The sequence below is a fragment of the Scyliorhinus torazame genome, chromosome 4 (assembly GCF_047496885.1).
Source record: "Scyliorhinus torazame isolate Kashiwa2021f chromosome 4, sScyTor2.1, whole genome shotgun sequence".
NCBI lineage: Eukaryota > Metazoa > Chordata > Chondrichthyes > Carcharhiniformes > Scyliorhinidae > Scyliorhinus > Scyliorhinus torazame.
In genome coordinates this window covers 135607811-135635737 of record NC_092710.1, presented here as the reverse complement: position 1 = coordinate 135635737, position 27927 = coordinate 135607811, and the positions used below count along the sequence as shown (strand labels likewise).

Here is a 27927-nt window from a genome sequence, read left to right as displayed (position 1 = left end):
TTTTTGGGATATATATTTAATTATTTGCACCAGTAATTCTAATGTGCCAGAAATAAACTTTGAGGAAGAAATAAGTTTTGTATTTGAATTCTATATATCTAATTTTTATTCCAAACTATTTTATATATTCACTTACGATACAAGTGTACATTTGTGATGAAATGCTTGTTTGAGGATCTGTAGCAAAGAAAATAATTTTACTGTATTATGATTGGTAAAAACGTTTTCACTCAACAGCTTTTGCAGCTTATAGCAAATTCACAGTTGACCTCTTTAAGTGGAGCTGCACAGAAGAACTACTTCAATATTTTGGAAAAGATTGTTCGGAAAGGTAACCACCATTTAAATGTGCAAATAAATACAGAACGTATTTCTCAGACTAAAAATACAGAGAGATCTATACTAAGTTACTTCTTCCCAAGACTTGTTTTATCTTTATATTCTGAATTCTTAAGCCAAGCTAAATACTGGACAACACTAGTATCCCATTGCACTTTAACTTGGAAACTATAATTTTCAAGCGAGTAGCAATATCCCCCCTTCGTGACCTCAGGACATCCCAAGACACATTACTGCCAGTGAATTACTTTTGAAGTGTAGTCACTTGTTGTAAAGCATGAAATGCAGTAGCCAATTTGTTCAGTTTACTCTGAATTCCCAGGTTGAAACGCAAAAATTGGTGTGAAATGCTGCTTATTGTGCACTTTCCTATTGGTGATGATGGTGCCCTCACAATGGTTGAAACTGATGATTCTTTCATGGTATTCTTACCTTACTCTAAAACCGTTATTCTAGATAAATCGTTTAAAATCTTGGTAAATTCAAATATTGCTTTGTGAAAGAAATGGCATCTCCAAATTGGCCTAAACAGACTGACTTTGGTCCAATCTCAGACCAGTAATTAATGTGGCATTTCAAAGTGAATTGGGCATATCTGCCTTTTTGATCTTGTTACAATAGATCATGACACTCAGTCCCATGATATTTAAACACTCACAGACACCACAGGAATTTCCAAATGTGTTCACTTTATCTAATGACATATTCCCAGAAGAGAAGAACATTCAAGGACAGTTTCCACCATATAGCAGTTGCAGATTGGTTAGACGAAATATGGATACTTTTTTTTGTTGTTGGAATTTTCAGAAATCATTGTTTACGCGAACAAGCAATTTCCTGTAGCTGCCCTGTAGGATTCCTCTTGTAACCACATTCTCATACCCATTTGACAAATATTCAACAGGAAACAGTAGCTTGCATTATATGTAGCCATTAATTTTGTTTTTAATACTGTGTGCCAGTGTATCTTTCAATGTTTAAGGAGATTCCTCCCAAGTGAAATTTTGAAAGGCAGGATAGATGAGTATTTCTGGTGCCCTATTTCAAGGGCAGGACCAGGAAATTCCTGCAGGGAGTGACTGATACTGAAAATTGACAGTTCCTTGAGTGCCAATATGGGGTCAGAATCTAGGACATGAAGACACACTGTCGTGAACTACATCCACAAAGCATTGCCTTCTGGATTGCCAACAGCAGAGTCCAGAAGATCAACCTTTAATTCCAGGAGGCTTCTGGACAATCTATTGGCAATCCTGTGTCGGCACAATCGGTAGCAGCACATTGGGCTAGTTTTTTTTTTAAATTTGTTCATGGGATGCGGGCGTTGCTGGCTGGGCCAACATTCATTGCCCATCCCTGAGGGTATTTGAGAGTCAACCACATTGCTGTGGGTCTGGAGTCATATGTAGGCCAGACCAGCTAAGGATGGTAAATTTCCTTCCTTAAAGGACATTAGTGAACCAGATGGGTTTTTTTGACAATGGTTTCATGGTCATCATTAGACTTTTAATTCCAGACTTTTATTGAAATCAAATTCCACCAACTGCCCTGGTGGGATTCAAACCCAGATCCCAGAGCATTACCCTGGGTCTTTGGATTATTAGTCCAGTGACAATACCACTACGCCACTGCTTCCCCTAGTACAACACGTAGCTGCAAATTGTGCTTCTGCTAGAGTAAGATTTTTGTTTTTCCTTTTTATTTTCTCCAGGATTATTTTAAACTGGTTCCTACATAACAGCTAAGGCAGGTTGGCAGCTGTGGTTGGTGTTTAGCCTACATTTTTCTTTCCCTAACTGCTTCCTGAATCTGTGACTTTTTTTTTCATGCCTGTTTGTTTATGAACTTCATAAACTTGTAAGTCATATTCATCCAATGATTAATATAGTAATGCTTGAACCTTTCAATCAAGAATTATCCAATCGTTACTGTAGGTTTTATTTGAAATCCCCCCCCACTTTTCCTTAATCAGTGTATTGTCCGTTGAGACCTAATTACGGCTTCTGGTAGCGGCCATGGAGTAGGAGGTCACGGATTTGGTAGCTCCCGCTCGTTTCCTCCCGACATTTTTGGAATTTTATTGGAAAGATCGGTGGCCGATGAGACAGTGAGGAGGAATCCACCACCAGTTTATGGAGACGCGGATCAGAAGTGGTCTTATAAGAAGAAATAGCCGAGCAAAGAAGGCACGTTTAGATCCTACAGCATAGTACAACATGGCGGAGGGGCAGGATCCTGGCTTGGCGGCTCAGTGGTCAACGGTACAGTTGGTGAAATACATTCAGGGCAGTTTTGCCAAGCAAAAGAAGGAAGGTTTAGACCCGATCAAGGCATCGATCGATCACATGGAACAGAGACTAGAAACCCACGGACTGGCGACTCAGAAGGTGGCCGAGCACGAGGACCAGTTAACCGCGCTGGAGGCGTAGATGGGGCTGTTGAGGGACCACCAGAAAGGCTGCAGGAGAAGGGGGAGGACCTGGAGAATAGGTCCCGTAGACAGAACTTGAGGACTGTCTGCCTCCCGGAGGGCAGCGAGGGATCGGACGCAAGGGCATATGTGGTGAGTATACTTGAAAAGTTAATGGGCGATGGGGCGTTTGCTCGACCCTTGGAAGTGGATAGAGCGCTTGCGAAGAAGCTGCGTGTGAATGAGCCGCCGGAGTGTGATGACGGTGCGAATGCACCGGTTCCTGGATAAGGAACAGATTTTGCAAGCAGACATGGAGCTGCAAGTGGGAAAACAGCGAGCTGCGCATCTAATAGGACCTGGGTGCGGAACTGTCCAAAAGAAGAGCGGGATTTAATAGAGTAAAATCGGCCTCTTCAAGAAGTGGGTGAAGTTTGGAATGCTCTATCCAGCTCGTTTGTGGGTCACTTATGAGGGTCAGGAGCATTATGTTCGATCGCCGGATGAGGTGATGGACTTTCTTAAGAGATAAAAGGAAGGCAGGTGACTGAAGACACTGAACTCTGGGGACAAGTAATGCTGTATCGATTCTGTAAAAGTTAGTTTTGTTTTGAACTGTACATGGTGTGCTTTCTGCATCAATTTTTGGGCCGCTGCTCAGTTCTGTACGGCAACTTTGTTCTTGTGGGAGGATGGTGGGTGGATTCTTTTTCTTCTGTGTGTTTGTTGGAGACTGCTGTTTTGAATATGTATGTTTGGGGGGTATCCTGAACAGGGTTTTACAGGCAGGAGTGGTTGATACCAAGTATTCGCCAATTGTTGTGTCGGACCGTGCCCCACATTGGGTTGATCTGAGGGTGAGCAAGGAGGGCGGTTGGCGCCGCAATGGAGATTGAACGTAGGACTGTTAGCGGACAAGGGGGGGGTGGGCGTGTGAGGGAGTCCATCCAGAACTATCTGGAAATAAATGACACGGGGGAATTTTGTCAGCAACGGTTTGGGAAGCTGAAGGCGCTCAAGGGGGGGAGCCAATATTGATACGGGCCATAGGGAGAAGGTGGAACGAACAGAGAAAGATAGGTTGGTTGGGGAAATGCTCCAGATGGACAGGAGACATTTGGAGGCTCTGGAGGCAGAGTTATTGAAGGAGCGGCAGAAGCTACAGATGGAGTGTGGTCTGTTGTCTACAGGGAAGGCGGTGGAGCAGTTGAGGAAGGCGAGGGGAGCGATTATACGAGTATGGGGAGAAGGCCAGTAGGATGCTTGCACACCAGCTAAGGAAAAGGGAGGCGGCCAGGGAGATAGGAAGAGTGAAGGACAGAGGAGGGAACACGGTCTTGGACCCAGCAGGGATGAATGGGGTGTTTAAGGAATTTTGCAATCGACTGTGAGTCGGAATCCCCAGCTGGGGTGGAGAGGATGAGGCAGTTTTTGGATGAGTTGAAGTTTCCGAAGCTGGAGGAAGGCTTGGTGGCGGGATTGGGAGCCCCGATCGGGTTTGAAGAAATAGCAGAGGCCATGCAGTTGTGTAAGGCCCCGGGACCGGACGACTACCCAGTGGAATTTTACAAAAAGTTCTCAGATGCGGGGTGTTCTTCCCCCAATAATGTCACAGGCCTCCATGCCACTGATCATGAAGCGGAAGAAGGACCCAGAGCTATGCGGGTCATACAGGCCAATCTCCCTATTGAATGTTGAGACCAAACTGTTGACTAAAACCTTGGCCTCCATATAGAAGATTGTGTCCCAGTGGTGATAGGGGAAGACCAGACTGGGTTTGTTAAGGGCAGGCAGCTAACGGCCGACGTTAAAAGGATCCTAAATGTGATCATGTTGCCCTCAAGAGGGAAGGAAGGTGGAGGTAGTGGTCGCGATGGACGCAGAAAAGGCCTTCGACCGGTGGAGGAACTATTTGTGGGAGGTGGTAGGGCGGTTCGGGCTTGGGCGAGGCTTCATTGATTGGGTTTGGTTGTTGTACCAGGCACCGATGGCGAGTGTACGAACAAATCTGGTGACTATTGTCGGGCTATTGTAAACTGCACTAAGGGACAAGGCAAGGATGCCCCCTCTTCCCGCTGACCATAGAGCCACTGGCAATGGCGCTAAGAGCATTAAGGGACTGGAAGGGGTTGGTCCGGGGGGGGGGGGGGGTGGGAAAAAGTGTAGAACACAGGGTCTCGCTAAACGCTGACAACCTGCTCGTATATCTCCGACCCATTAGGGGGGATGCGGGAGATTATGTAGATCTTGGGGGAATTTGGCCGGTTTTCGGGGTACAAATTGAATATGGGGAAAAGTTAGATGTTTGCGATCCAGGCAAGGGGGCAGGAGAGGAGACTGGGAGAGCTGCCGTTCAGAGTGGTGGGAGGGAGCTTCCGCTACTTGGGAATCCAGGTGGCACGGGAATGGGAGCTGTTACACAAACTAAATTTGACTCGGCGAGTGGAACAAATGAAGGACTTTCAAAGGTGAGACATGCTCCCGCTGTCACTGGCGAGGAGGGTCAAGACCATGAAAATGACAGTCTTCCTGAGATTTCTGTTTGTTTTCCAGTGCCTCCTCGGGTAAATAAAGTGATTTCTCGTTTTTTGTGGGCGGGTAAAACCCCGCGAGTGAAGAAAGAGCTGCTGGAGTGTAGTCTGGGGGAGGGTGGGTTGGCACTACCAAACTTTAGCAACTATTAATGGGCGGCAAACATAGCAATGATTAGGTAGTGGGGGGGTGCAGTGTGGGAGCAAGTGGAGGCGGCATAGTGTAAGGACACCAGTCTGGGGGCATTGGTAGTGGCACCTCTGCCGTTCTCGCCGGCCCAATACTCCTCAAGCCCGGTGGTAGTGGCGGCCCTTAGAGTCTGGGGCAGTGGAGGAAGCATATGGGAGTGGAGGGAGCATCGGTCTTGGCTTCAATTTGTAACAATCATTGGTTTGTCCTGGGAGGCTAGATGGGGGTTTTGGAGTTGGCAGCGAGCAGGGATCGAGAGGATGGGAGATTTATGCGTAGATGGGAGCTTTCCCTGTTTGGAGGATTTTGAGGAGAAATTTGAATTGCCGGGAAGGAATGGGTTTAGATGTCTGCAGACACGGGATTTTTTGAGACTGCAGGTTTTGACCTTTACGCTCCTACCGCCACAGAGGATACAGTTTCTAGAACGGAGGTGGGAGAGGGAAAGGTCTCTTAACGCAGATAGAGAAGCTAAAGTGCAAATGGGAATAGGAGCTGGGGGGGGAGATAGAAGCAGGTCTGTGGGCGAATGCTTTGAGCAGAGTCAACACGTCCTCATCATGTGCCAGGCTCAGCCTGATTTTGGGATAAAGGACAGGTGTGCCAGAAAACCATGTCCATATGTTCTGGGCATGTCCGAAGCTTGGGGGATTCTGGCAGGGATTTGCAGAGGTCATGTCCACTGTGCTAAAAGTAAGGGTGGTGCCGAGTCCGGAGGTGGTGATTTTTGGAGTGTCGGAAGATCCAGGAGTCCAGGGGGCGAGAGAGGCTGATGTCTTGGCCGTTGCCTCCTTGGTAGCCCGGAGACGGATATTGCTAGCGTGGAGGGACTCGAAGCCCCCAAAATTTGAGATCTGGGTTCGCGACATGGCCGGGTTCCTTAGACTTGAGAAAATTAAGTTCGCCTTGGGATCAATGCTAGGGTTCGGCCGTTTGTCGACTTCTTTGGGGGAAAAACTAAATGTCAGCAGAGGCAATAAGGAAAGTGTGTGTGTGTGGGGGGGGGGGGGGGGGGGGTCATGAGAATGTTGCTTTAAGAAATGTTTGGCTGCTCATGTTGCTGCAGTGATGTCAGAGTGTGGGTGGAGCTGAGCTCTGGTTCTGCTTTTTAGTTTCACTTTTGAGGAAAAGCTTGGGTGTGTCTCTCTTTTTGGTTTCGTTTTCCAGTGAGCTGCAGCTAAAGTTAAACAAAGAGCTGTCCTGTTGATCTCTGCCATCTAAAGACTATCTCTGTATCATTTGGTGAATTCAGAATTATAAATGTTCTAAATAGTGAATGTGAACCTAATGTGCTCCTGTTTAAAGGTTTGTTAAGTCTTTTGGATGTTAAAAGGACCGCTTAAAGGATTACTTAGTGTTGTATTCTTTGGGGGTTATCTTTGAATTAATGGTTGCTAAGATATTCACTTTGTTTTAGAAAGGTTAACTTGAGTTCATAGAATAAACATTATTTTGTTTTAAAAAATACTTGTCCATTTTTTGCTGTATCATTCCTGTAGAGTAAGCTGTATGCTCCCCATACCACAATCTATTAAAAGTTGTGGGTCAGGTGAACTCCATGATACACTTTGGGATTCTCTAAATCCTGACCCATAACAGGGGACTGGGCTATTTTTTGTTTAGGGTAGGTGGGATTTGTTAAGAATTGAGATGGTTTCTTTATATCTGTATTTGTACTGTTTACTGTTATTATAAAATTGCATATACCTTAAAATGTTTTACAAAAAAAAAAGTCCCTAATTACACACATAAAAACACTAAAGATAAATTCTTGTCATTATCTGGATAAACCAAGAAATAGTTTTGGATTACTTTGTACAAATTGCTTTCCTTTTTTATACTCTTGCGTCGTCTTCCATACAAAAGACAACTAGCATATCTGACTTTTGGGTTTTTTAATGTCATTCTAAAAGCATATTCTGCTGTTTTGACTTATTTCCTCCTCCCTCAGTAAACATGCCAATCTATGGTATTGAGCTGTAAATTGTGATTTTTCAAGATGATTTCTAATGCCTCTTTGAAGCTATTTAGTCCTTGTCTCATGTTCTTAATCAGTAGACCGAAACAGTTATTTGATAAACCTGATTACAACTTCTTTATGTTGCTGTACCGAAAATCACATTTACTGGAAATAAACTTTCAGATGTGCAATACCCAAAGTATCCTTGGGCGTTTTAAACCCCGTGGCCAGTAAATTCTTTCTTGGGCAATTGTATAATCAATGCACAGAACTACATTTTTTTTTTTAAATTGTTTTTGGGATGTGGGCGTCACTGGCTGGGCCAGCATTTGTTGCCAATTCCTAATTACCCATGAACTGAGTGGCCTGTTAGGCCATTTCAGTGGGGGACAGTTTGAGTCAGCCACATCTCTGGGGTCTGAAGTCACATATAAGCTAGACCGGGTAAAGAGCAGATTTCCTTTCCTGAAGGACGTTAGTAACCCAGATGGGTTTTTACAACAATCGGCAACGGTTGCAAAGGTCATTAGACTTTTAATTCCAGATTTTTATTGAATTAAAATTTCATCACCATCTGCCATGGTGGGATTCAAATCAGGGACTCCAGAGCATTACCTGAGCATAATCTCTGAATTACTAGTCCAGCGACAATACTATGCCACCGTCCCCTGTGAAGAGTATTGAAGTTAAATGATTTGATAACATTGTGAAATACTGTGATACATTTCATACTACTTGGATCAGTTTTTTTTTTCCTCTTTCCAACTCAAAATCTAGTTGGATGGGATTCTTGAATGTCTCTTTTTTTGTTTTAAAATTTTTTGTACTGGTCTGAATAGGAAGATGAGGGCAATCATTACTCAAGAATAAAACATTTATTTGTTCCAGCGTTGGCAGTTGGCATAGCCTTTAAGCATACTCTGGTCAGGTAAACAATACAGATTCAGTGTGAAATTTCTCAGCTTAAATCGCACCAGGCCAACTTTACAAATGTGAAATTTCCATTTCCAACAGGATCTTAATGGCCAGGAATAAGATTATTAACTTGAAACCATTTTGTACAAAATAGGAATTGGACTGATGCTTGACTATCAGTAACTATCAAAAGTGAAGGGGGCAGTTATCTCATCCTGTAGATTCAATAGGTGTGAACAAACTCAGTTGCAAAGATAATTTGCACTATCCAGCCCACCATTCTGTCCTGCATTTTAAAAACATTTCAGTTGTAAGCATTGATGTATGCCTTCCTGGTTCTATTACAGTGCTCGAGGACCAACAGAATCCTCGACTAATCAAAAACCTTCTTCAGGATCTGGGTTCTGCCCTCTGTATCCTAGTTCGTGAGGTGGGAAGGTGTGTCCTTGTTGGGAACATTAACATCTGGGTTTATCGTATGGAAACTATTCTGAATTGGCAACACCAGCTAAATAATCTACAGATTACCAGGGTAAGAATACTGAACTCATTTTATTGCTTCTGGGTGGACTCTTTATTGTTGGAGATTATCTGACACTTGTATGATGTAAAGTTACTTGCCAATTACCAACTCCAGCCTGAATGTTGCTCAAGATCTGCTGCATGCGGGCACAAACTACTTCATTTTCTGATGAGTTGAAAATGGAACTGAACTCTGCACAATCATCAGTGAACCACCCCACTCTGACCTCCTATGATAGAGAAAGTCATTGATGAGTCAGCTGAGGTGCTTGGGCCTAGGACACTACCCTGAGGAACTCTTGGGGTTGGGATGATTGACTTCCAACAACCATAGCTATAATCTGTGTTAGCTAGAGAGTTTCCCCCTGATTTTCATTTGACTACAATTTTATTGTTCCTTCGTGCCACACTATCCACTGCTATCCTGATGTCAAAGGCATTCGCTCTCGCCTCTGGAATTCAGCTCTTTGGGCCACGTTTGGATCAAGACTGTAATGAGTGTCACTGACAATATCGGTGAGTAAAATGCCACTTGATAACACTGATGTTAGGCAGATCTTCCAGCTATTCACGCTGGTGGGATCTTCCAATTCTGCTGATGGTGCAACCCCATGCGTGGTGTGGATTCAATTGGATATTCCATTGACTGTGGGAGGACCAGAAGATCTCGCTGCCGACCAAGGGCTTGCCGCTTCTCGCCATCGAGAAATGTGCCACGGGGAGGCCAGAGAATTTCACCAATGTATTTCATCACTTGGCTGATAATTGCAAGGGTAGATTAAATTTTGCTTGATATGACATGCCTGGACAACTTTGCACATTTTTTGGTTGACGCTAGTGTTGTAATTGCTTGGCTAGAGCCGCAGCCAGTTCAGGAGCATAACTTTTCACTCCTACACAAGATATTATCACCATTTTACTTTATCCGGAACAACATGCTTACAATACTGCTTGTGAGATACTCCAGGCCCAGCAAAGCAGCTTTCTTCCACATGATTGTGCTCTGCATTTGGCAAATGACCCTTGTTTACCAGGTACCTGCTTCCTGGCTAGTTTATAACCCAGTGGGAAACCTGTTGAACTTCAGGTTGCGCAGCTGGGATTCCTAATAAAACTCCTCTTCATACAAGAAATGTCATAAATTTACATCTGGTCAAAATTAACATTTTTTTTTTTAAAAAGGTAGTCTATCTACATTGCATTGATTAGTGTTAGTAGAAAAGTAGACTGATGGCTTCATGCTCTCTGAGCGCCCTCCCGCCCCCGGCCAAGTTGCTAGTTACGAACCGGTATTCGAAGAGGCTCGTGAATTGTTTCCACGTATGGTGGAAACCTTAACTGATCCCCTAATTGCAAATTTTATTTTTTCTTTCTAACTTCAGGAACTCCACTAGATCGGAGAGCTAGTCTGAAGCTCTGGGTGGTGCTGCCAATCTCCATGCAATTAGAAGTCTCGGCTGGGCAATCAGGGAGGCGAGGCCAGGGCGTCAGCCCCTCTCCCCATAAAGAGCTCCGGATGCTCCGATCTCCCAAAGGCTGCCACTGCGGAGCATGGCTCCAACCTTACCCCAACCACTCTGGACATGGCCTCAAAGAAGGTGGTTTGGGGCACGACCAGGACATGTGGGTGTGGTTGACTGGACCTCCCTGGCACCGCTTGCACTCTTCTCATGCGTGTCCTGGTTAGGTATGCCTTGTGCACCACCTTTAGTTGCACGAGGCTCAGCCCTGCACATGAGAAGGTGGAGTTGATCCTGTGCAGAACTTCGATTCAGAGTCCTCCCCATGCCAGAGTCCTCCCCATGCCCAGTTCCTCCCACTTTTTTCACATCTCGTCCAGTGGGGCCCTTGTCTCTTCTAATAGTTGTCCGTATATGTCGCCACATTTACCTCCTAGCAAGTCCGGTGATAGCTGTCTGTCCGTTACGGTGTCTGGGGAAATGTCGTGCTCTTCTTGCGGAGGAAGTCTCGCAACTGCAAGTACCGAAGCTTGTTTCCTTTTGGGAGTTGGAACTTCTCTGTTGGCTCTCCCTGGGTTGCTACTCTACCACACATGTACCCATCTGTCCTCACTCCACGTTAAGTGGTGTTAATTTTTCCTGGAATAAATTTATGATTCCTGCAGATGGGGGCTGCAAGACATGCCAGCAGCCCCCAAGTTTGAAAGTCTGAGCTTTGTGACCACTACCACTGGGCTCCTCATGTATTTGGGTGGGGTGTTGGGGGAGTGAGGCAGTGGCCAATGCCTGGAGGGGCGCCTCCGTTAAGGAGGCCGCTTCCATCTGCACCCATTCCACCTTCGGCTCTCCCAACCACTCCGCAACCTCTGTGTTTGCTGCCTGCTGATAGAATAGGCAGTTTGGCAGAGCCAGGCCTCCATGTGTCGTCCTCTTTGTAGGAAGTTGAACCTTGGCAGCACGTTCATTTTTATTGTCTGCACTCTTACTGACGGGGAGAGTGGGAGTGAGTCCCATCTTCACAGGTTCCTCTCAATCTCCTCCACCAAGCTGGACAGGTTGCACTTCTGGAGCCATGTCCAGTCATGGGCTATCTATCCCCAGGCACCTGAACTTGAATTGAGTCAGTTTGGACGGCAGTATCTCCAGCTCTGTTCCTCCCTCTCGGGAGTTTACCGGGAAGATTTTGCTCTTGTTCAGGTTGAGTTTGTAACCCGCGATGGCTCCGGAGTTCCCTTATCCTGCCCATGCTGGCCAGGGGTTCGACACTTAGAGCAGCAGGTTATCTGCATAGAGTGAAACTCTATGCTCCCTGCCTCCTCTCTGAATACCAGTCCATCCTTTGCTGCTCTATGGCCAGTGGCTCAATTGCCAGTATGAACAGCAGCGGGGATAATGGGCACCCCTGCCTCGTGTCTCTGGTGCAGCCAGAAATATTCAGAGCAGGTGGTGTTTGTCCGTACCCTCCCCATGGGAGCCCTGTACAGTAGTTTCACCTACGAGGTGAACCCTAACCCAAACCATTCAAGCACCTCTTATGAGATATATCCATTCTACTCTATCTTTCTCGGGGTCGAGGGAGATGATCACCTCTGGTGTGCCCATCCCAGGTAGAGTCATAATCTCATTCAGCAGGCACCTGATGTTCGCCATTAGCTGTCTGCCCTTTACAAACCCGGTCTGATCTCCACGATCACTTCTGGCCAGCGGCTCTCCAGTCACCTCGCAAGAGCTTTTGCCAGGACTTTGGCTTGGTGCTCGGGTGAGATGGGTCTGTATGATCGGCACTCATTCGTGTTTTTGTCTTTTTTGAGGGGGATCTGTGAGATCGAGGCTTATGTCAGCGTGGGTGGCAGGACAGCCCTCGCCAGCAAGTCTTTGAACATCTCCCGCAGTTGCGGGATCAGTGCTGCGACAAATTCCTTGTCCACCAGAAACCTGTCCGGTCCCTGTGCCTCCCCTGATTGCACGGAATTAATGCATCAATTTTTTTTTTTTCTCCCAATTAAGGGGCAATGTAGTGTGGCCAATCCACCTACCTTGCACATTGTTTTGGGTTGTGGGGGGAGACCCATGCAGACACTGGGAGAATGTGCAAACTCCGCATGGACAGTGACCCGGGATCGAACCGGGGTCCTCTGTGCCGTGAGGCAGCAGTACTAACCACTGTTCCACGCTGACATTTCATGATCTCTCCCAGTCCTTGTGTCCATTCCTCTTCCACAGCTGGTTTGTCTAGTCCGTCGAGGAATTGTTTTATCTTTTGAGGCCCTGTCCAGGAGCTGTGATGTGCAGTCCACGGTAAAAGTTTGAAGATCCTGTTGACCTCGTCTGGGGCTGAGACTTTTCTATCTCCCTTGAGGGAGCCTGATGCCTTAGATGGTGTGCCAGTAGACGGCTGGCCTTGTCTCCATGCCCAGAGAATGCCATGCCATGCTCTATGCCGGTGTCCGGCAGAGCTGGTTCACAGTTTTCCCTCTGGAGAGCAGCTCAAAGTCCATCTGTAGCTTCTTCCTCTCCGCCACAGCTCCACGGTCGGGACCATGGAGAACTGCCGATCCACTTCCAAGTCGATCAGCCGTAGCCTAGGCGCCTTTTCCTTCCTAATTCTATAAGCTATTATCTCTCTCTCTTTCTCCCCCCCCCCCAAAACACCACCTTCAGTGCCTCCCAAAACATGGAGGATGAGACCTGCCAATTTTGGTTGCAGGATACATCTCTCATCGATGGCTTGTGACATTCTTTTGCTAAATACCCCGTTGGCTAGGAGGACTGTGACCCCCCTCCATGGGGGGCGCTGAGCTTGGCCCATCTCAACCTCTCGTTCATGGAGTGTGGAGCGTGGTCCGAAATTACTACGGCCGAATATTCTACCCCGAGGGTAGAATATTACCCGAAGGGTACTATATATCTAAACCTGAAAGTCTTCTGGTATACTCCTGGAGGATACACTACTGAATTGTGTAATGGGTGTAGTATGTTATAGTTCTGGCAATATAGATTTGGTATAATATGCACTACTTTTCTCCCACTTGCAGGAAGTTGATGGCACTCTTTTTTATTTACAGCAAATGAATAATGGAGCAACACTTAGTGATCTTCCACTTCACATGCAGAACAGCATTCTATATAGGTTTTCTGATGGCCTGGATATTGTCAGTTTGGGTCAGGTGACTTCAACTCTGCACATGCTCAGTGAAGATAGACATCTGTGGAAGAAACTTTGCCAGTACCATTTTGCAGAAAAGCAGGTAAGTCTGTCAGATGAAGTAGAATGTGACCTGATGAAATACAGTAAAGTATAAAACTAAATTCATTTGTGTGGAAAACAGCATCAAAAGAACTAGTGCTGGAATAATATAATTGTATTCCTCAGTGCAGTTTTACTCCGAGAATGCATATTAAAATGAGGCTCCTGATCATTAGCTCCATCAAGCTTGCATGTGGGTCAACTACTAATATTTTAGTTGGATGCCTGCTGTTTCTAATGAATTTAGAATGACCTCTTCTCAAGAGTGTGGGTGGATTTCACTGAGGTACTTTGTTGCAGTGTCAGTGATCCACAGGGCCCCAGAATGGAGATATGCATATATATTTTTAAAAATCAGAACTGTGACTGACTGTCTTCTGTTAGATTCTGCAATCCAATTCCATCCACTTGGGAGCATTCAAGGTAGACATTCTTGGGGATTCCTGGTCCCCAGCCTTGCTGAGGTGATGTGAAGAAAACATGTCTCTGATTTTCTTTCCTTGCATGATACGGCTTGGGTCCTTTGTCTGTGTGGAGTCTGCATGTTTCTCTGTCTAGGTGGGTTTCCTCCGGGTGCTCCGGTTTTCTCCCACAAGTCCTGAAAGACGCACTGTTAGGTAATTTGGATAGTCTGATTTCTCCCTCTGTGTACCCTAACAGGTGCCGGAATGTGGCGACTAGAGGCTTTTACTTTTACTTTTCCTTTTCGCAGTAACTTCATTGCATGTCAATGTAAGTCTACTTGTGACAATAAATATTATTAAAATAATTCATAAAATAATACATACAGTAAGTACCTGCCCATCATTTCCAGACATATTATGTAAAACACTAACATTTTTGTACATCATTGCACCACTATTTGGTAGTAAAGTACTTGAAGTTGTGGTGCCACACGAGTGTCGGTTGAGTCACGGAACGTGATGTGACACAGGTGCCAAGCACTGCGCCACCAGAAGGAAAATCTACAAATTATTACAGTGTACTGAAACTTTTATTAATGCTGCAGCATATCTATTTTGAAATTATAGTACTTGCCAGTTACTGGCTGGCATTGGATGCATCAGAGTCCATTATATCCAGCAGTTCATTCTCTTTTTGTGAGCGAGAATGCACATCTGGGTGTGGGAAATAGTGTTGCCGTGTGGAGTGTTGGTGTCGAGGTGCAACTGGGCATCTCAGCTGTTGGTGTCAGGGTGCAGTTAATAGGCCCTCACTGTTTAGAAACTCTTGTGAACAGGTCATAGATCATAGAATTTACAATGCAGAAGGAGGCCATTCAGCCCATCGAGTCTGCACCGGCTCTTGGAAAGAGCACCCTACCCAAGATCAACACCTCCACCCTATCCCCATAACCCAGTAACCCCACCCAACACTAAGGGCAATTTTGGACACTAAGGGCAATTTATCATGGCCAATCCACCTAACCTGCACATCTTTGGACTGTGGGAGGAAACCGGAGCACCCGGAGGAAACCCACGCACACACTGGGAGGATGTGCAGACTCTGCACAGACAGTGACCCAAGTCGTAATCGAACCTGGGACCCTGGAGCTGTGAAGCAATTGTGCTATCCACTATGCTCCCGTGCTGTAGAGTTGCTTCATTGATTTTAAGTTTGTCATAAATTTTACATTCTAATTTGTACATTTGACATAACTTGCTACTGGGAATAATTGTTTCGCAATAGAGTTTTCACAGCATCTAGAGCATCACTAAATGAATTCTTCAATCTAGAGCATCACTAAATGAATTCTTCAATTTCAGTCTCATCGTCTGAGTCTTCTGTCACTTTTTTAGGATTAAGAATGGGACACAACTATTTCTTCATCGGTCATTATATGTATAAAAGGGGCATCATCATCGACACTAATCCATTTTTCCAGTGCTTTATTAGAGACATTCTTTATCAGTGAAGAGTTCTGCGCTAGTTCTTCTATTGCATGTGTCACTTTTTTCGTCATGCCAAAACCTTTAAAGTCTGCTGGCTCGAGATTATTTTCAAACACAACTGCTGGCCACAGTTTCTTCCACCATTCCTGAATGGTTTCTGGGGAAACGCCAATCCCATGGGGCAGCAAAATCAAATTCCGACTCTTTGGTGTATGATTTGCAGAAGGCATCAATGTCACCAGCCTTGCCTTCACTATTGGTCAGCTATTCCATAAATTTATTCTGATACAAGTTCTTCACTGTGCTTAACTCTTTGATCCATTGGTTGTATCAAGCTGGTAACGTTTGGTGGGAGAAAAATAGCAATGATTCCATTGATCAGCATTTCTGCATCGGGATGTGCTCTACAATTGTACAAAACGTCAATGGCTTTGTAATCTTCAAGTAAGCCAAATGCGCGAAAGCGTTTTTTATTTGGCAAACCACATCCATAGTCAAACCATTCTTGGTAAATTTCTTGAGTCATTCATGAATTTTTGCTGCTTTTATACGTCACTGGTAAATGCTTAATTTATTTTAATGTGCGAGGATGGGCACACTTTCCGCGGGCTGGCCTACTGACTGACTACAGAGGTTTGATTTAAATCCTGTGGCATTCCCAAACAGCATCAGTGACTCAATCCTTTGTTACATTAACTCCTGGTGCCTGCTTTTCATCTCCTGTGGCTGACATAGTTTGAGGCAGGCAATGCAAGAAGAAGAAGTCTCATCAGTGTTGAATATTTGTTCAGCAATGCAGTTGTGTTCCTGAACAAGTTTTGGAAAGTTTTAGCACACTGTTCAGCACTTCTTTATCAGCCGAACACTTCTCTCCAGTTATCGCAAGATTCCACAGAACGTGTCTTATCGTTGAATTTCTTGAGCCACTTGATGGAGAATTCACAAGGCTCCTTAATTCCCATCTGCTCCGAAAATTGCATAGCCGCCTTCATTATCAAGGTCCAAAAGTGGCTTGGCTAACACAACATTGTCTAATTCTGGGTCAATCAGTTGCCTTGCGTATTTTCATTTCAAACCTGCTTTATTGGACTTTGTTTCATTGTAGAACTTTTTTGCTGCTCCTTAGCCTTTAAGTCATACACAGGGGTGAATCTGATGCCATATTCTCTGAGTTAGCTTGCTGTTAACCTCCATCCAAATGATGTAATATTTCCACTTTCTTTAAAATTGCAAGTGAAACATATTTCTTTGTAATAGGCAATGATGAGGATGTAAAATTTGGAGACTGTCTTTTGGGAACCATAGGTAATAAGTGATTTCCTGTGGTTGAGGGGAGCAGCCAACTATGCCACAGCATGCGTAATTGTCAGTTTACAACCCAATCACTTTCCGTAAAACCAGCATTTGTAATTTAGGATTTACCTGAACTTCAGCAAGTATCTTAATCAAGCAAGGCTATATGCAAATCTTAATGCAGCTTTGTACTATGGTTGTCTTAAGTATGTAATAGTTGCATTCCTACTGTTGCAAGAGGCCTTCTATTCATGGGTCCTGATTTCAGGCTAGCCATCATTACCTAAAACTAATTATCCCACTATCTTTTTGTGGAAATTAAACCTTCAAGTTGGATGAAACTTGCAGCACTAACTTATGCTGCCACTGTCCCTGTTATTCCTTCAAACTGGCTGGCAGGCTTATTGTATGGTACTTTATCAATTGCCCTTTGGAAGTCTGCCTGCATATCAGTCGCACAACCTTCATCATCTACACTCAAAAGGTTTACAGACTGTTGTTTGGCAAATCCCCTTCTACTCGCACACCCATTTACTTGTAGCCATATAATATTACAAATTCACGTTAAATATTTTATTCCATTACTTGCATGAAATATCATTGTTGAAGGAGAAAAGACACAAAATTGTTTTTGTCACAAAGATCTTCTGAATTAACTAGTTTAAGTGAAATGTTTTAAATATAAAGTTAGCCAAACTTTGTATCTGATGCCCTTTTGCAGTTCTGCAGGCACCTGATTCTGACCGAGAAGGGCTGTGTCGACTGGAAACTAATGTATTTCACACTACAAAAATATTGTCCAAAGAAGGAACAATATGGAGATGCCCTGCAGTTCTGTCGCCATTGCAGTATTTTATTCTGGAAGGTAATTTGATGTCAGTACCAAGTCCACATGAAAATTGTCTCCCATTTCTAATGTGATTGATTGATTGTATTTTTTTAACACTTCACCCATTTGCACTCATGTTCAATTTGTGGTAGAACTAAACCTCTCTATTTGTCATTTTAAGTACCAATAATAGATAGCTGAACAGTATTATATGTATACATCAGACAATGCATTTTTCTCCAGTATGTAATTAAACTCCATAAATGTAGCTATTTGATTGCATCACGTTTGAACGTTTTGTTTTGGACTGATTTCATACCATTTGAAACTTACCTTTTGATATGGTAAGAGTTTTCTGCTCTGAGACATAAAAACAGCACTCTGAGCAGCTGAGAGTACCGAAAAGGAGGTGAAACTGAAAAAGGAACATCATAACCTTCAGGAGATCTGAGACATTGTATAATATGTCTTGCTCTGAGTGTTTGATGGTTACTGTTCAGGTACTTTAGTTTAATGGTTAGAGATTGTGTTTGTGGTGTGTTAAGTTAGTTTTGCTTTAAAGGTATTAAAAAATAATTGTTGGCTACATGGCAGTACAGCTGGGACCTGTCGGGTACATTCTGTGCCATGTGGGAACTCCTCAAGGATACTTGCAAAACCACCATGCAGGAAGTGCAGTCAACTGCTCAAACTCAGAATTTGAGTTTGAAGCGTAGCTGGCATCATCTTGTACATAGAGGAAGCTGAGAGCATGCTGACAGGAGGTGGTCACCCCGCAAGCTACAAATAATTCACAGGGAAGAGGGAGTGGGTGACCACCAGAAAGACCTGCAGGAACAGGAAGGCAAAGATCCCTTGGACTGCGGTATCCATAAATACTGGTGTTCTGTGTCATTCCAGGGTAAAATACATCACTGAGTGCAGGATATTCTGCATGGAGAACAACCAGAAATTGTGCTCCACATTGGAGATAATCAGTCAGGCGTGAATGCATGGTTGAACAGGAAAGAAGGCTTCAGATTTGTGGGGCATTGGGACCAATCCCAGGGTGGAAGAGACTTATAAAAACCAAGCGGACCGAGACCAGTAACGCCTTCACAAGGCCAACTGATACTATGGGAGTTGGTTTAAAGACACCGCAGCAGTGAGTAATGACCTGATGCATAGAAAACTAAGACGGACAAATTGCAATAGAACAAAGAATAGTGTAACAAGAACAGAATGTGAATGGAGAAAAAAAGCAAAGCAGCGTGGTGGTGAAACACGCGTGTTGGTGGTAGGAGAGTTGCATACAGATGGTTGAGCTACAGATATTGTGCCTATAACAAAGATCTGACTTCAACTTGAGGAATGTAATACTGGCTGCAATGTATTCTGGAGAGGTATAGAAAAGAAAATGAATGGTTTGGGGTTTTGGGGTAATGGGAGAATTGATCAAGGATATTATAGTTATACAGCGGAATGCTAAACAAAAAAGGGTTCAAAGACAGAGGGCGGGATTCTCCGCCACGCCACGCCCCACATTTCTGCCTCACCCCGCTGGCGGAATTTTCTGTTACGCCGACCGGTCAATGGGGTTTCCCATTGCGGGGCAGCCTCACACCATCGGGATACCCCGCCCAATGGGAAGGTAATAGAGAAAGTAAACTGTTTTATTGGGGGAAAAAATGAGGAAGAATAAAGAACTGTGGCACATTGTGGGCACAGGTAATCATGAGCTAATTAAGATGGGGCACCACTGTAATATAGCACTTATAAGAAATATCCCTTTGTTTGCCACCAGATCTTCCACCCTGTCATTTCATGGGCCCCAAGATCTGCAAACCACTGTGCACACTTGGCACTGCATCCCTGTGCGGTGCGCGAGTGTCAGCGAATGTCTCTCCCACCTCCCACACTGATTCATTAAAGATGTTCCGCTGCTGGCAACCATCCCCTCCCCCTGGCATCAAAGCTCGGGCCTCTCCTAGCAGTCACTCCGGCAGTGATGATAATGCCACGGGTTGATGCAGAGGGGCTGCCCACCTCGGTGGAAGAACACACCAGGACCCCTGACATTGAAGGGGGTGTATCCCGCATCTCTGAACCCCATGATAAGCCTGTTCCTTGGCATGATGCATTCAGCTGTATCGGGCAGATATACCTCTGAGGACAAGAGGAACATGCTTCTGCCATCCATGCAAGTCATCATCATCCTCCTGCAGAGTCCAACCAATAGTTTTAATGTTCAGTCTGTGGAATCAAACACTAATATAGAGGTGACAGTCCCCTCAAATGGAAATTTCCTCTCCCCTCGTCCCCAAACCAAGAGACTGAGTCTTCCCTAACTCAACAGTCCAACCGGGCCATGGCCCAAGGTCGTTCCTCCTCCTCCTCCTGCGGGTTGCTCCTCGCCGCTTTCATCCTCCTGAGAAAATGTGGCTCTCCTCCGGGTCCAAGTGGTCTCCCCTCTGCAGTGCCAAGTCGTGGAGAGAGCAACAGACCACAATAAAGTGGGACACCTTGTGGGGGCTGTGCTGGAGGGCACCCCTCAACCAGTCCAGGCACAAGAACCGTATCTTCAACTGTCTGATCACCTCCACTAGCATGCATGCATGTTGAAGAATGTGCCTTGTTGTAGCGAGTCTCTGCAGGTGTTTGTGGCCTTCTCACTAACATAATCAGCCACCTCCTTACTAGGTATCCCTGTCCCCAAGGAGCTATCCCTCCAAAATCTGCTCTCCCTCAAAGATGTCTGGGATCTGCAAGCACCCCAAGATGTAAATGTTCAGAGAAGTGGGCGTACACCTCCATGATTCTCATTGTGAGTTCACAGACTGGACGTTGAGGGAATGGTATCTCTTGTGGTTCATAAATGGTGTATGATGGCATGGAGACTGCAGGGCCATGTGGGTGCAGTCTATGAAATCCTACTCTCTGGGCATGCCAGCTAAATGGGTGAAACCCATGGCCCTGGTGTCTTTGCCTGAGTAAATGAAAGGTAAGGCCTGCTGGTGATCCCCACACCCTTATCGAGAATGAGAGACTAACCCCTGGCCCTGAGTTGAACTTATCAGTGTCACCCACGTCCTCTCCAATCCACCCTGAGCGGTGAAGAGCCTGGGGAGTCACGAATTTCTGAGTACTAACCTCCAATATTCCCCTCGGAGGTGAGGCCGCCAGATTCACTTTTATGTAAACCTATTGTAAGGTGCCAGGTGAATATTCCATGAGGGGGTGGGGAAGAGAGGTATGGAGAGTGTGTTCGCTAATGACATGCTAATGTATTAAAATAGTTCTCGGGAAGAGAATCACTTTGCTTCTCCAGATTTTGAGCCTGCGCAGACTTTCTCACGGATTCAGAGAGTGGACTCAAAATCGCCCCCATGTTCTAAACTTACTGTAAATGATTAATATTTATTTGTAAACATTTGTGTATGGATACATCAATTTAAAATATTGTGCTGTCAGGTTTTTTCCTATAACCTGTGGAAAGGTTGAAGCTTGCTGATTCTCCTCAAAGCCATAATGCTCACCATTATAGTTTGAAAATTAGTGTATTTTCATTTTGTTCATGCTTCCCAATTATTGAATTAGAAACATGAAGCACCAGTATTGTGCACCTATCTGTTCTGTACAGCAAGAAAGCCAGCATCTCTAATTGTTTATATTTGTGAGTATCTCTAATCATAGAATTATCATAGGATTTACAGTGCCATTCGGCCCATCAAGTCTGCACTGGCCCTTGGAAAGAGCACCCTACCTATGCCCACACCTCCACCTTATCCCCGTAACCCAATAACACCACCGAACCTTTTGACACTAAGGGGAATTTAGCATGGCCAATCCACCTAACCGGGACATCTTTGGACTGTGGGAGGAAATCGGAGCACCCAGAGGAAACCCACGCAGACACAGGTAGAACGTGCAGACTCCGCACAGACAGTGACCCAAGCCAGGAATTGAACCTGGGACCCTGGAGCTGTGAAGCAACTGTGCTAATCACTGTGCTACCGTGCTTTCCCCAAGCTATATAATGAGTGAAAATAAAGTTATTCCACAATCTTAACAAATTGGCGATAATATCACGCACACTATTGTGCAATTTAATTGTTTATCATTTCATTAATTAAGAGTGATATTACAGAACAGAATTTTTAGTTAAGAACGGTTCACTGGAAAGGATAATTAGGTGGGGAATAGAAAGTACAGGGTGAGCTAAGAAAGCAATTAGGAGAACAAAGAGGGGGCATGAAAAAGTACTGGTGGATAAAATTAGGAGAATCCCAAGATATTGTAGAAGTACATTAAAAGGATAACTAGGGAAAGAGTTGTGCCCATTAGGGACCAAGGGGCAATCTGTGTGGAGCTGCAGGAAATTTGATGGGGTGTTAAACGAGTACTTCACATCTGCTTTCACTCAGGAGAAGGAGGATATAGGTACAGAACTCTGGGAGAGGGACTGTAAGGTTCGAGTAATTTGACATAGGGAGTGAGGAGGTTTTGGCAGGCTTAAGTGAACAAATCCCAGGTACGGTCTGGATGAGTTGTATCCCAGACTGCTGTGAGGCAAATGTCATGGGAATGTCACTTAAGAAACGTTTGTCTGCTCAAGTGGCTGCAGTGATGTCAGAGTGTGGGTGGAGCTGAGCTCTGGTTCTGCGTTTTAGTTTAGCTTTGAGGAAAAGCTTGGGTGTATCTGTTTTTGGTTTCGTTTTAGTGTTGGAGCTGAAGCCAGCCAAAAAAAGATGTAATTTTGATCTCTCTGCCATCTGAAGACTATCTCTAGATCATTTGGTGAATTCAGAGTGATAACTGTTCTCAGTAGAGATTTTAAACCTGATGTGCTTCTGTTAAAAGGTTTTTTGTCTTATGGATGTTCAAAGGAAAGTTTAAGGATTACTTAAGAGTGTTATAGTCTTTGTGGGGTATATTTGAATTGATGGTTGCTAAGATGTTCACTATGTTTTAAAAAGGTTAACTGAGTTCATAGAATAAACATTGTTTTGCTTTAAAAATTGTTTTTTAAATTTCTGTTGCACCACACCTGTAGAGTGGCCATGTGCTCCCCATACCACAATCTAGTAAAAGTCGTGGGTCAGGTGAATTCCATGATATACTTTGGGGTTCTCTAAACCCTGGCCCATAACACAAGGGAGGGAATTACAGGGGCTCTGACCCAAATTTTTAATTCCTCTCTGGCCACCTGGGAGGTGCCAAATGTTTGGAGAACAGCAAATGTGGTTCCACTTTTCAAGAAGAGTGGTAGCGATAAACCAGTGAGTCTCCAATCAGTGGTAGAGAAACTGTTGGAAAAAAATCTGAAGGATAAAATGAATCTCCACTGGTGAGGCAAGGTTTGATCAGACCTAGTTCGCATAGCTTTGTCAGACGGAGGTCATAGCTAACAAATTTGCACATGATACAAGAGATTGACAGGATAGTTAATAATGACGAAGGAGGCCTTGGGTTGCCGAAGGTGCAGACAGGTTGGTCAGATGGACAGCTCCGCGGCAGATGGAATTTAACCCTGAAAAGTGTGAAGTGATGCACTTTGGAAGGAATAACAAGAAAAGAGGGTACTCAATGAATGGTCGGATAGTAGGATTCTCAGGGTCAAAGTGATCTTGGGAATCATTGTCCACAGAACTCTGAAGTTGGCAGGACAGGTTAATAGGGCAGGTAAGGATACGGGGCACTTGCCTTTTTCCGTCATGGCATACGGCACTAGGAAACGTTGAGGGTTTTGGTCAAGGGTGGTATCATGACCAGTACAGGCTTGGAGGACCTGTTCCTGTGCAGTTTTGTTCTTTGTTCTTTGCTATGGGCCAAGTGCTGGAAAGAGGGGAATTAGTGTAGTTTTGGCGATGCAAACTCATTGGACAGGGGGGGAGCAGTGTAGTTTTGTCTGTGCAAACGCGATGGGCCAAAGGGCCTCTTTTGTGCTGTATGATTCTGCCTCTTGGTTGGAAAATCCTTATCTCTATTTTAATTGTTCCTATTTATCTTTTTTCTTCCTTTTGTCCTTCATGCTTACCCCTCCTGCTCCTTCTTCCTTGATCTCAAAGGACTACCATCTTGCTTTATTATTCAAGGTATTTTGAAACATATACGTCCTTGAATTCTAACTGATTCAGTTAATTAGGTAAATAAAGGTAGCAGTCATTTTTTGATACCCCAGTTAGCAAGGGCTGGATTGTAAAATTACTCTCGTATTTTCCATAAAGATATATTATGTTTGACGTTTGAGAAGTAACTAACATGTAATTAGTAAGGGTGGGATTCTCCGTTGGCTGACGCTAGAATCCAGAAACTCAATTGGGTGGAGAATCTGATTTGACGGTGAAATAGTGGCAGGTGCTGGTTTCATGCCAAATCTCAATTTTCCAGTGCCTCGACAGCGGCGTCAATGCTTTGCACTCTGCGGGTACAGTAAACACCCTTGGCACATTATCAGCGGGCCTAATCTGGTATTCTCCGGGGCCTCAGCGATTCTCCACCTCCACCCGGGTGACTTCCCAATTACAAGGTTCATTGTGCTTTTAAAAATTGTGACCAGGTGCTATGGCTGCTGAGGGGGAAGAGAGAGGGTACGGAAAGTGTCCAACATCGTCATAGTTTGCTAACATTCATACTGCTGGCCAGGGGGCTTCTGCCAGTACCGGAGGGAGTAGCGGGGGTTGGCCAGGAGGTGAGCTGTGGAGTTGGGGTGGACGGGCACGAACACTATTGCCGTGGCCTGCAAGGCAGCCATGCAGCTGCGCACGCCGCTGACTGCTGACTGTGAACTTAGGGCCACTGGTCGTATGGGTGTCCCCAGGTGCCTGCTGGCCCCAGCCGACCCATCAGTGGAATGGGTCCTCTCCAGCACAACCAGTGCCATTTGGTTGGCTGGGATGGTGTATGTGGTTAGTGGGAAGTTTGTATATGCAAATACAGCTTGTCAGCCTCTCGAGTGTCAATCACGGACCCAGCGAATTCCACACCGTTTCTCATTGGAATTGATTGTGTTCCATGTGGTGCTGATGCTAGCCCCTTAACAGTTGCTGCATCAGTCCAGGTGCAGTGGCAGTTTTGCTGTTATGGAAGTCCACGAATCCTGCCCCGGCGTCAACGCTTAGTCTCGGGAACGGAGAATCCTGCTGCAAGAATTTTGATAGTGTAATCAGTCATAAAGGCACTTTCAACATTTTGTATTAATTTGTTATTTTTCCTTTTTATTAGGATACAGGACATCCATGTACAGCCAACAATCCTGAAACCTGCTCTACACCAGTGTCACCTCAGCACTTCATAGACCTTTTTAAGTTCTAATGGAACTATTCGTGCTTTAAAATTTAATTTTAGATGGCCCCCTTTTTTTTTTTTGTAGGAGAGCACTTTGGTGCTTTTCATTCTTGTGCAATACATTTGTTCTTTAATTAATTTTAAAATAAAAGCAACATATAAACATTGCCTACATCAGGAAAAAAATCATGTAGATTTGTTTCTATAAAATACAAAAGTAATCTAGCTCCTACAGATGTTTGCATGGAGTTCATTCTTGATTTAAAAGCTTCAATAATGTTACAGCTTGTTAAGTTTAAATAAATATTTTGCACTGAAATTTAGCCTGAAATATAATTTACTTACTGAAATAATTGTTTTAGCACCTTTTTATAACAACATGTTAAAATCTATTGAGAGATTGATACAAAATGTATAATCTAGTGCACTATCTTTTAAAACAAAGAAAGCACTTTGTTTTCTGTTTCTAAACTCTCTTTTGAACAGAACATTGGCCCCTACAAAGCATTATGTATGATCATTATTCTTTAAGATGTCTCCACATGGATAGGATAAAACCATGTCATTGCTTCAAATTGTGATATTTAAGGTTTTTTCAAAAATATATTGCAGATGTACATTATTTTATAAAATAATCATTCCAGCTACCTGTGATGCTGAGATAAGAGACTTGCTGAAAGCAAATGCTATATTGTAACAAGCTTAAAATGCAGAATATAAAATTGTTTTTTAATATGAAAAAGAACTCCCAAAGTATTAAATATGTAAGTTGGTGAAAACAGGAATGCATTGCTTGTACTCTGTGGATATTTGGGAAGAGAGGAGGAAATAAAATAATTTGGTCCCCAATTGTTTAATCTATTAATTTGTATATTACTAGAGTCATCGATTCGTACAGGGCAGAAAAAGCCCTTTGGCCCATCGAGACTGCACCGACAATTATCCCATATTTAGCGCCAGTCCCATTTACGAGCACTTGTCCCATATCCTTGAATGCGATGGTGTTTTAAGTGCTTTTTTACAGGTTGAGGTTTACAGCCTCCACTACCTTCCCAGGGACCGCCCTCCGAGTGAAGTTTTTTTCCTCAAATCCCCTCTGAATCTCCTGCCTGATTCTAAAACTATGACCCCTTGTGATTGATCTCTCAACCTAGGAGGGGGGGGGGGGGGGGCAGCTGCTTCCTGTTTATCCTGTCCAAACCCCTCATAATCTTAATCACCTCAATCATATCCCCCTCAACCTTCTTTGCTCTGAAGAAAACAATCCAAGCCTATCCAGTCTCCTTATAGCTCAGATGCTCCATCCTAGGCAACATCCTGCTGAATCATCTCCTCTGTAGGAGATGGAAGTCGAGAGGTGCTCTGCACCACACACACCACAATTACTAGGGGGCAAAGGTTTAGAGGAGACATACGAGCACGTTTTTTTACACGGGGTAGTGGGTGCCTGGAACTCGCTGCCGGAGGAGGTGGTGGAAGCAGGGACGATAGTGACGTTTAAGGGACATCTTGACAAATACATGAATAGGATGGGAATAGAGGGATACGGACCCCAGAAGTGCAGAAGATTTTAGTTTTGACGGGCAGCATGGTCGGCACAGGCTTGGAGGGCCGAAGGGCCTGTTCCTGTGCTGTACTTTTCTTTGTTCTTTGTAGCCACAATGAGGAGGATACTCAGGAAATTGCGATACAAGACCACTTGGATGAGGGCACTCAACTCCCTCATCAAACCTACCCCACCACCAGAGTGAAGGGCTCCAACAATGTAAAGGCATGGCAAACTCTTCAATAAATCAGTTAAGGATTGATCAAGCCCACCTCCGCCTGCGCCCACCACTCAATTCCTCCTAATCTCATAGCTCCAAAGAAACAAAAAGGGATCAAAAAAACACTCGCAACATTTAAGGAAACGTCAGATGAAACCCAGTCCTCTCCAGGATACATAATCTGCCCAGGTCATTTAAGGAGGCAAGCACGGATTCTTAAATTCAAAATAAAAATACAAGACCCGATCCTGTTAGCTCTAAAGGAGGGGGCCCGGGCTCATAAATTTCAGTGAACACTTAACTAATTCTACCACCGAATTCTACACCAACTGACCACCCATCACCCTGCCATGACTTCATTCAACTTCATTATAAACATGATAAGGGTGTCCAAAAAGTACTCCCATAACAACAAGCATTACAGCACAAAGCAAGAAAAGAGTAAAACTGCACAGATCATGTTTTACATAATCGACTCAATCTGGCTTTTGCTAGAACCGGATAACAGGCAGCTTTCACCCTCATGCTCACACCTCACATGCCCTTGCAGGAGAAAAGACAGCAACAAATCATCAACATAATTCCAAGGGAGTAACGTCCAGGGTTATTGAAGAATTGCAGGATAATAACACCATCTATGTTGCTCGAAAAGGCCAAAGCCATGAAACGATCATCGAATACTCCTCAGAATCTGTCGAGACTACCAACGAACTAAGCACTTTCACTTACACCACGCCGAAACCCAAGCAATCCATAGCCTGCGGGGGGGGGGGGGGGGGGAGAGAGCCGGGAGGGCGATTAAATGCCACGATTAGTCACCTCCAAATCCTCACGATGAGCATTGAGAACAGGATAATATAGGGCCAGTGGCTGGGGATTGCCCAACCCACCCCAGGCCTCGAAGATCGGATCCACTGCTCCATCGAACCAGAGACACCCAACCTCCAGATCAAGATTACTAAAGCATAGCAGCCAATTTTCAAGCTTACGCTTTTTGGGAACTCACCTCCCACTTCTCACCAGAGACCAGGCTGACGGGCACTCCTTGTCCAGCCCATACCACCCGACCTGTCAGGATAGACATACCATGCAGCAGGATCTCAATGAATCGAAGGCAGGCCCTGACCAGGGATAGTGCTCTGTTGACTACAAGAATTCTGTCCTGCGCCTCCACCATTCACCCATGGATATCTTGCAGCTCCAAGGACCTGTGCCACAGAGCCAAGATCCTCATCCAGGTCAACATTCTCAATGATGACCATCATCCAGATGCACAAAGCACTGCCGAGGCAAGGCTTGCTCACCAG

General features: G+C 44.7%; 1 protein-coding gene across 6 annotated transcripts in view; it reads left to right on the top strand.

Annotated features, from left to right (window-relative positions):
- The window catches only part of fbxo25 (F-box protein 25), a 55629-nt gene extending 29926 nt beyond the window's left edge, over positions 1-25703 (top strand). For 2 of the 6 annotated variants that reach the window (XM_072498646.1, XM_072498643.1), the window contains exons 5-10: positions 238-331; positions 8693-8877; positions 13393-13575; positions 17481-17624; positions 23636-23662; positions 24792-25703. In XM_072498646.1, the coding sequence (XP_072354747.1) occupies positions 238-331; positions 8693-8877; positions 13393-13575; positions 17481-17624; positions 23636-23662; positions 24792-24881 (723 nt within the window). In that variant the 3' untranslated portion in view covers positions 24882-25703. Of the gene's footprint in view, positions 1-237; positions 332-8692; positions 8878-13392; positions 13576-17480; positions 17635-18488; positions 18733-23635; positions 23663-24791 lie in introns of all 6 variants that reach the window. The other 4 variants (XM_072498647.1, XM_072498644.1, XR_011940669.1 and 1 more) reach the window with 3 other exon arrangements.
- The last annotated feature ends 2224 nt before the right edge of the window (positions 25704-27927 follow it).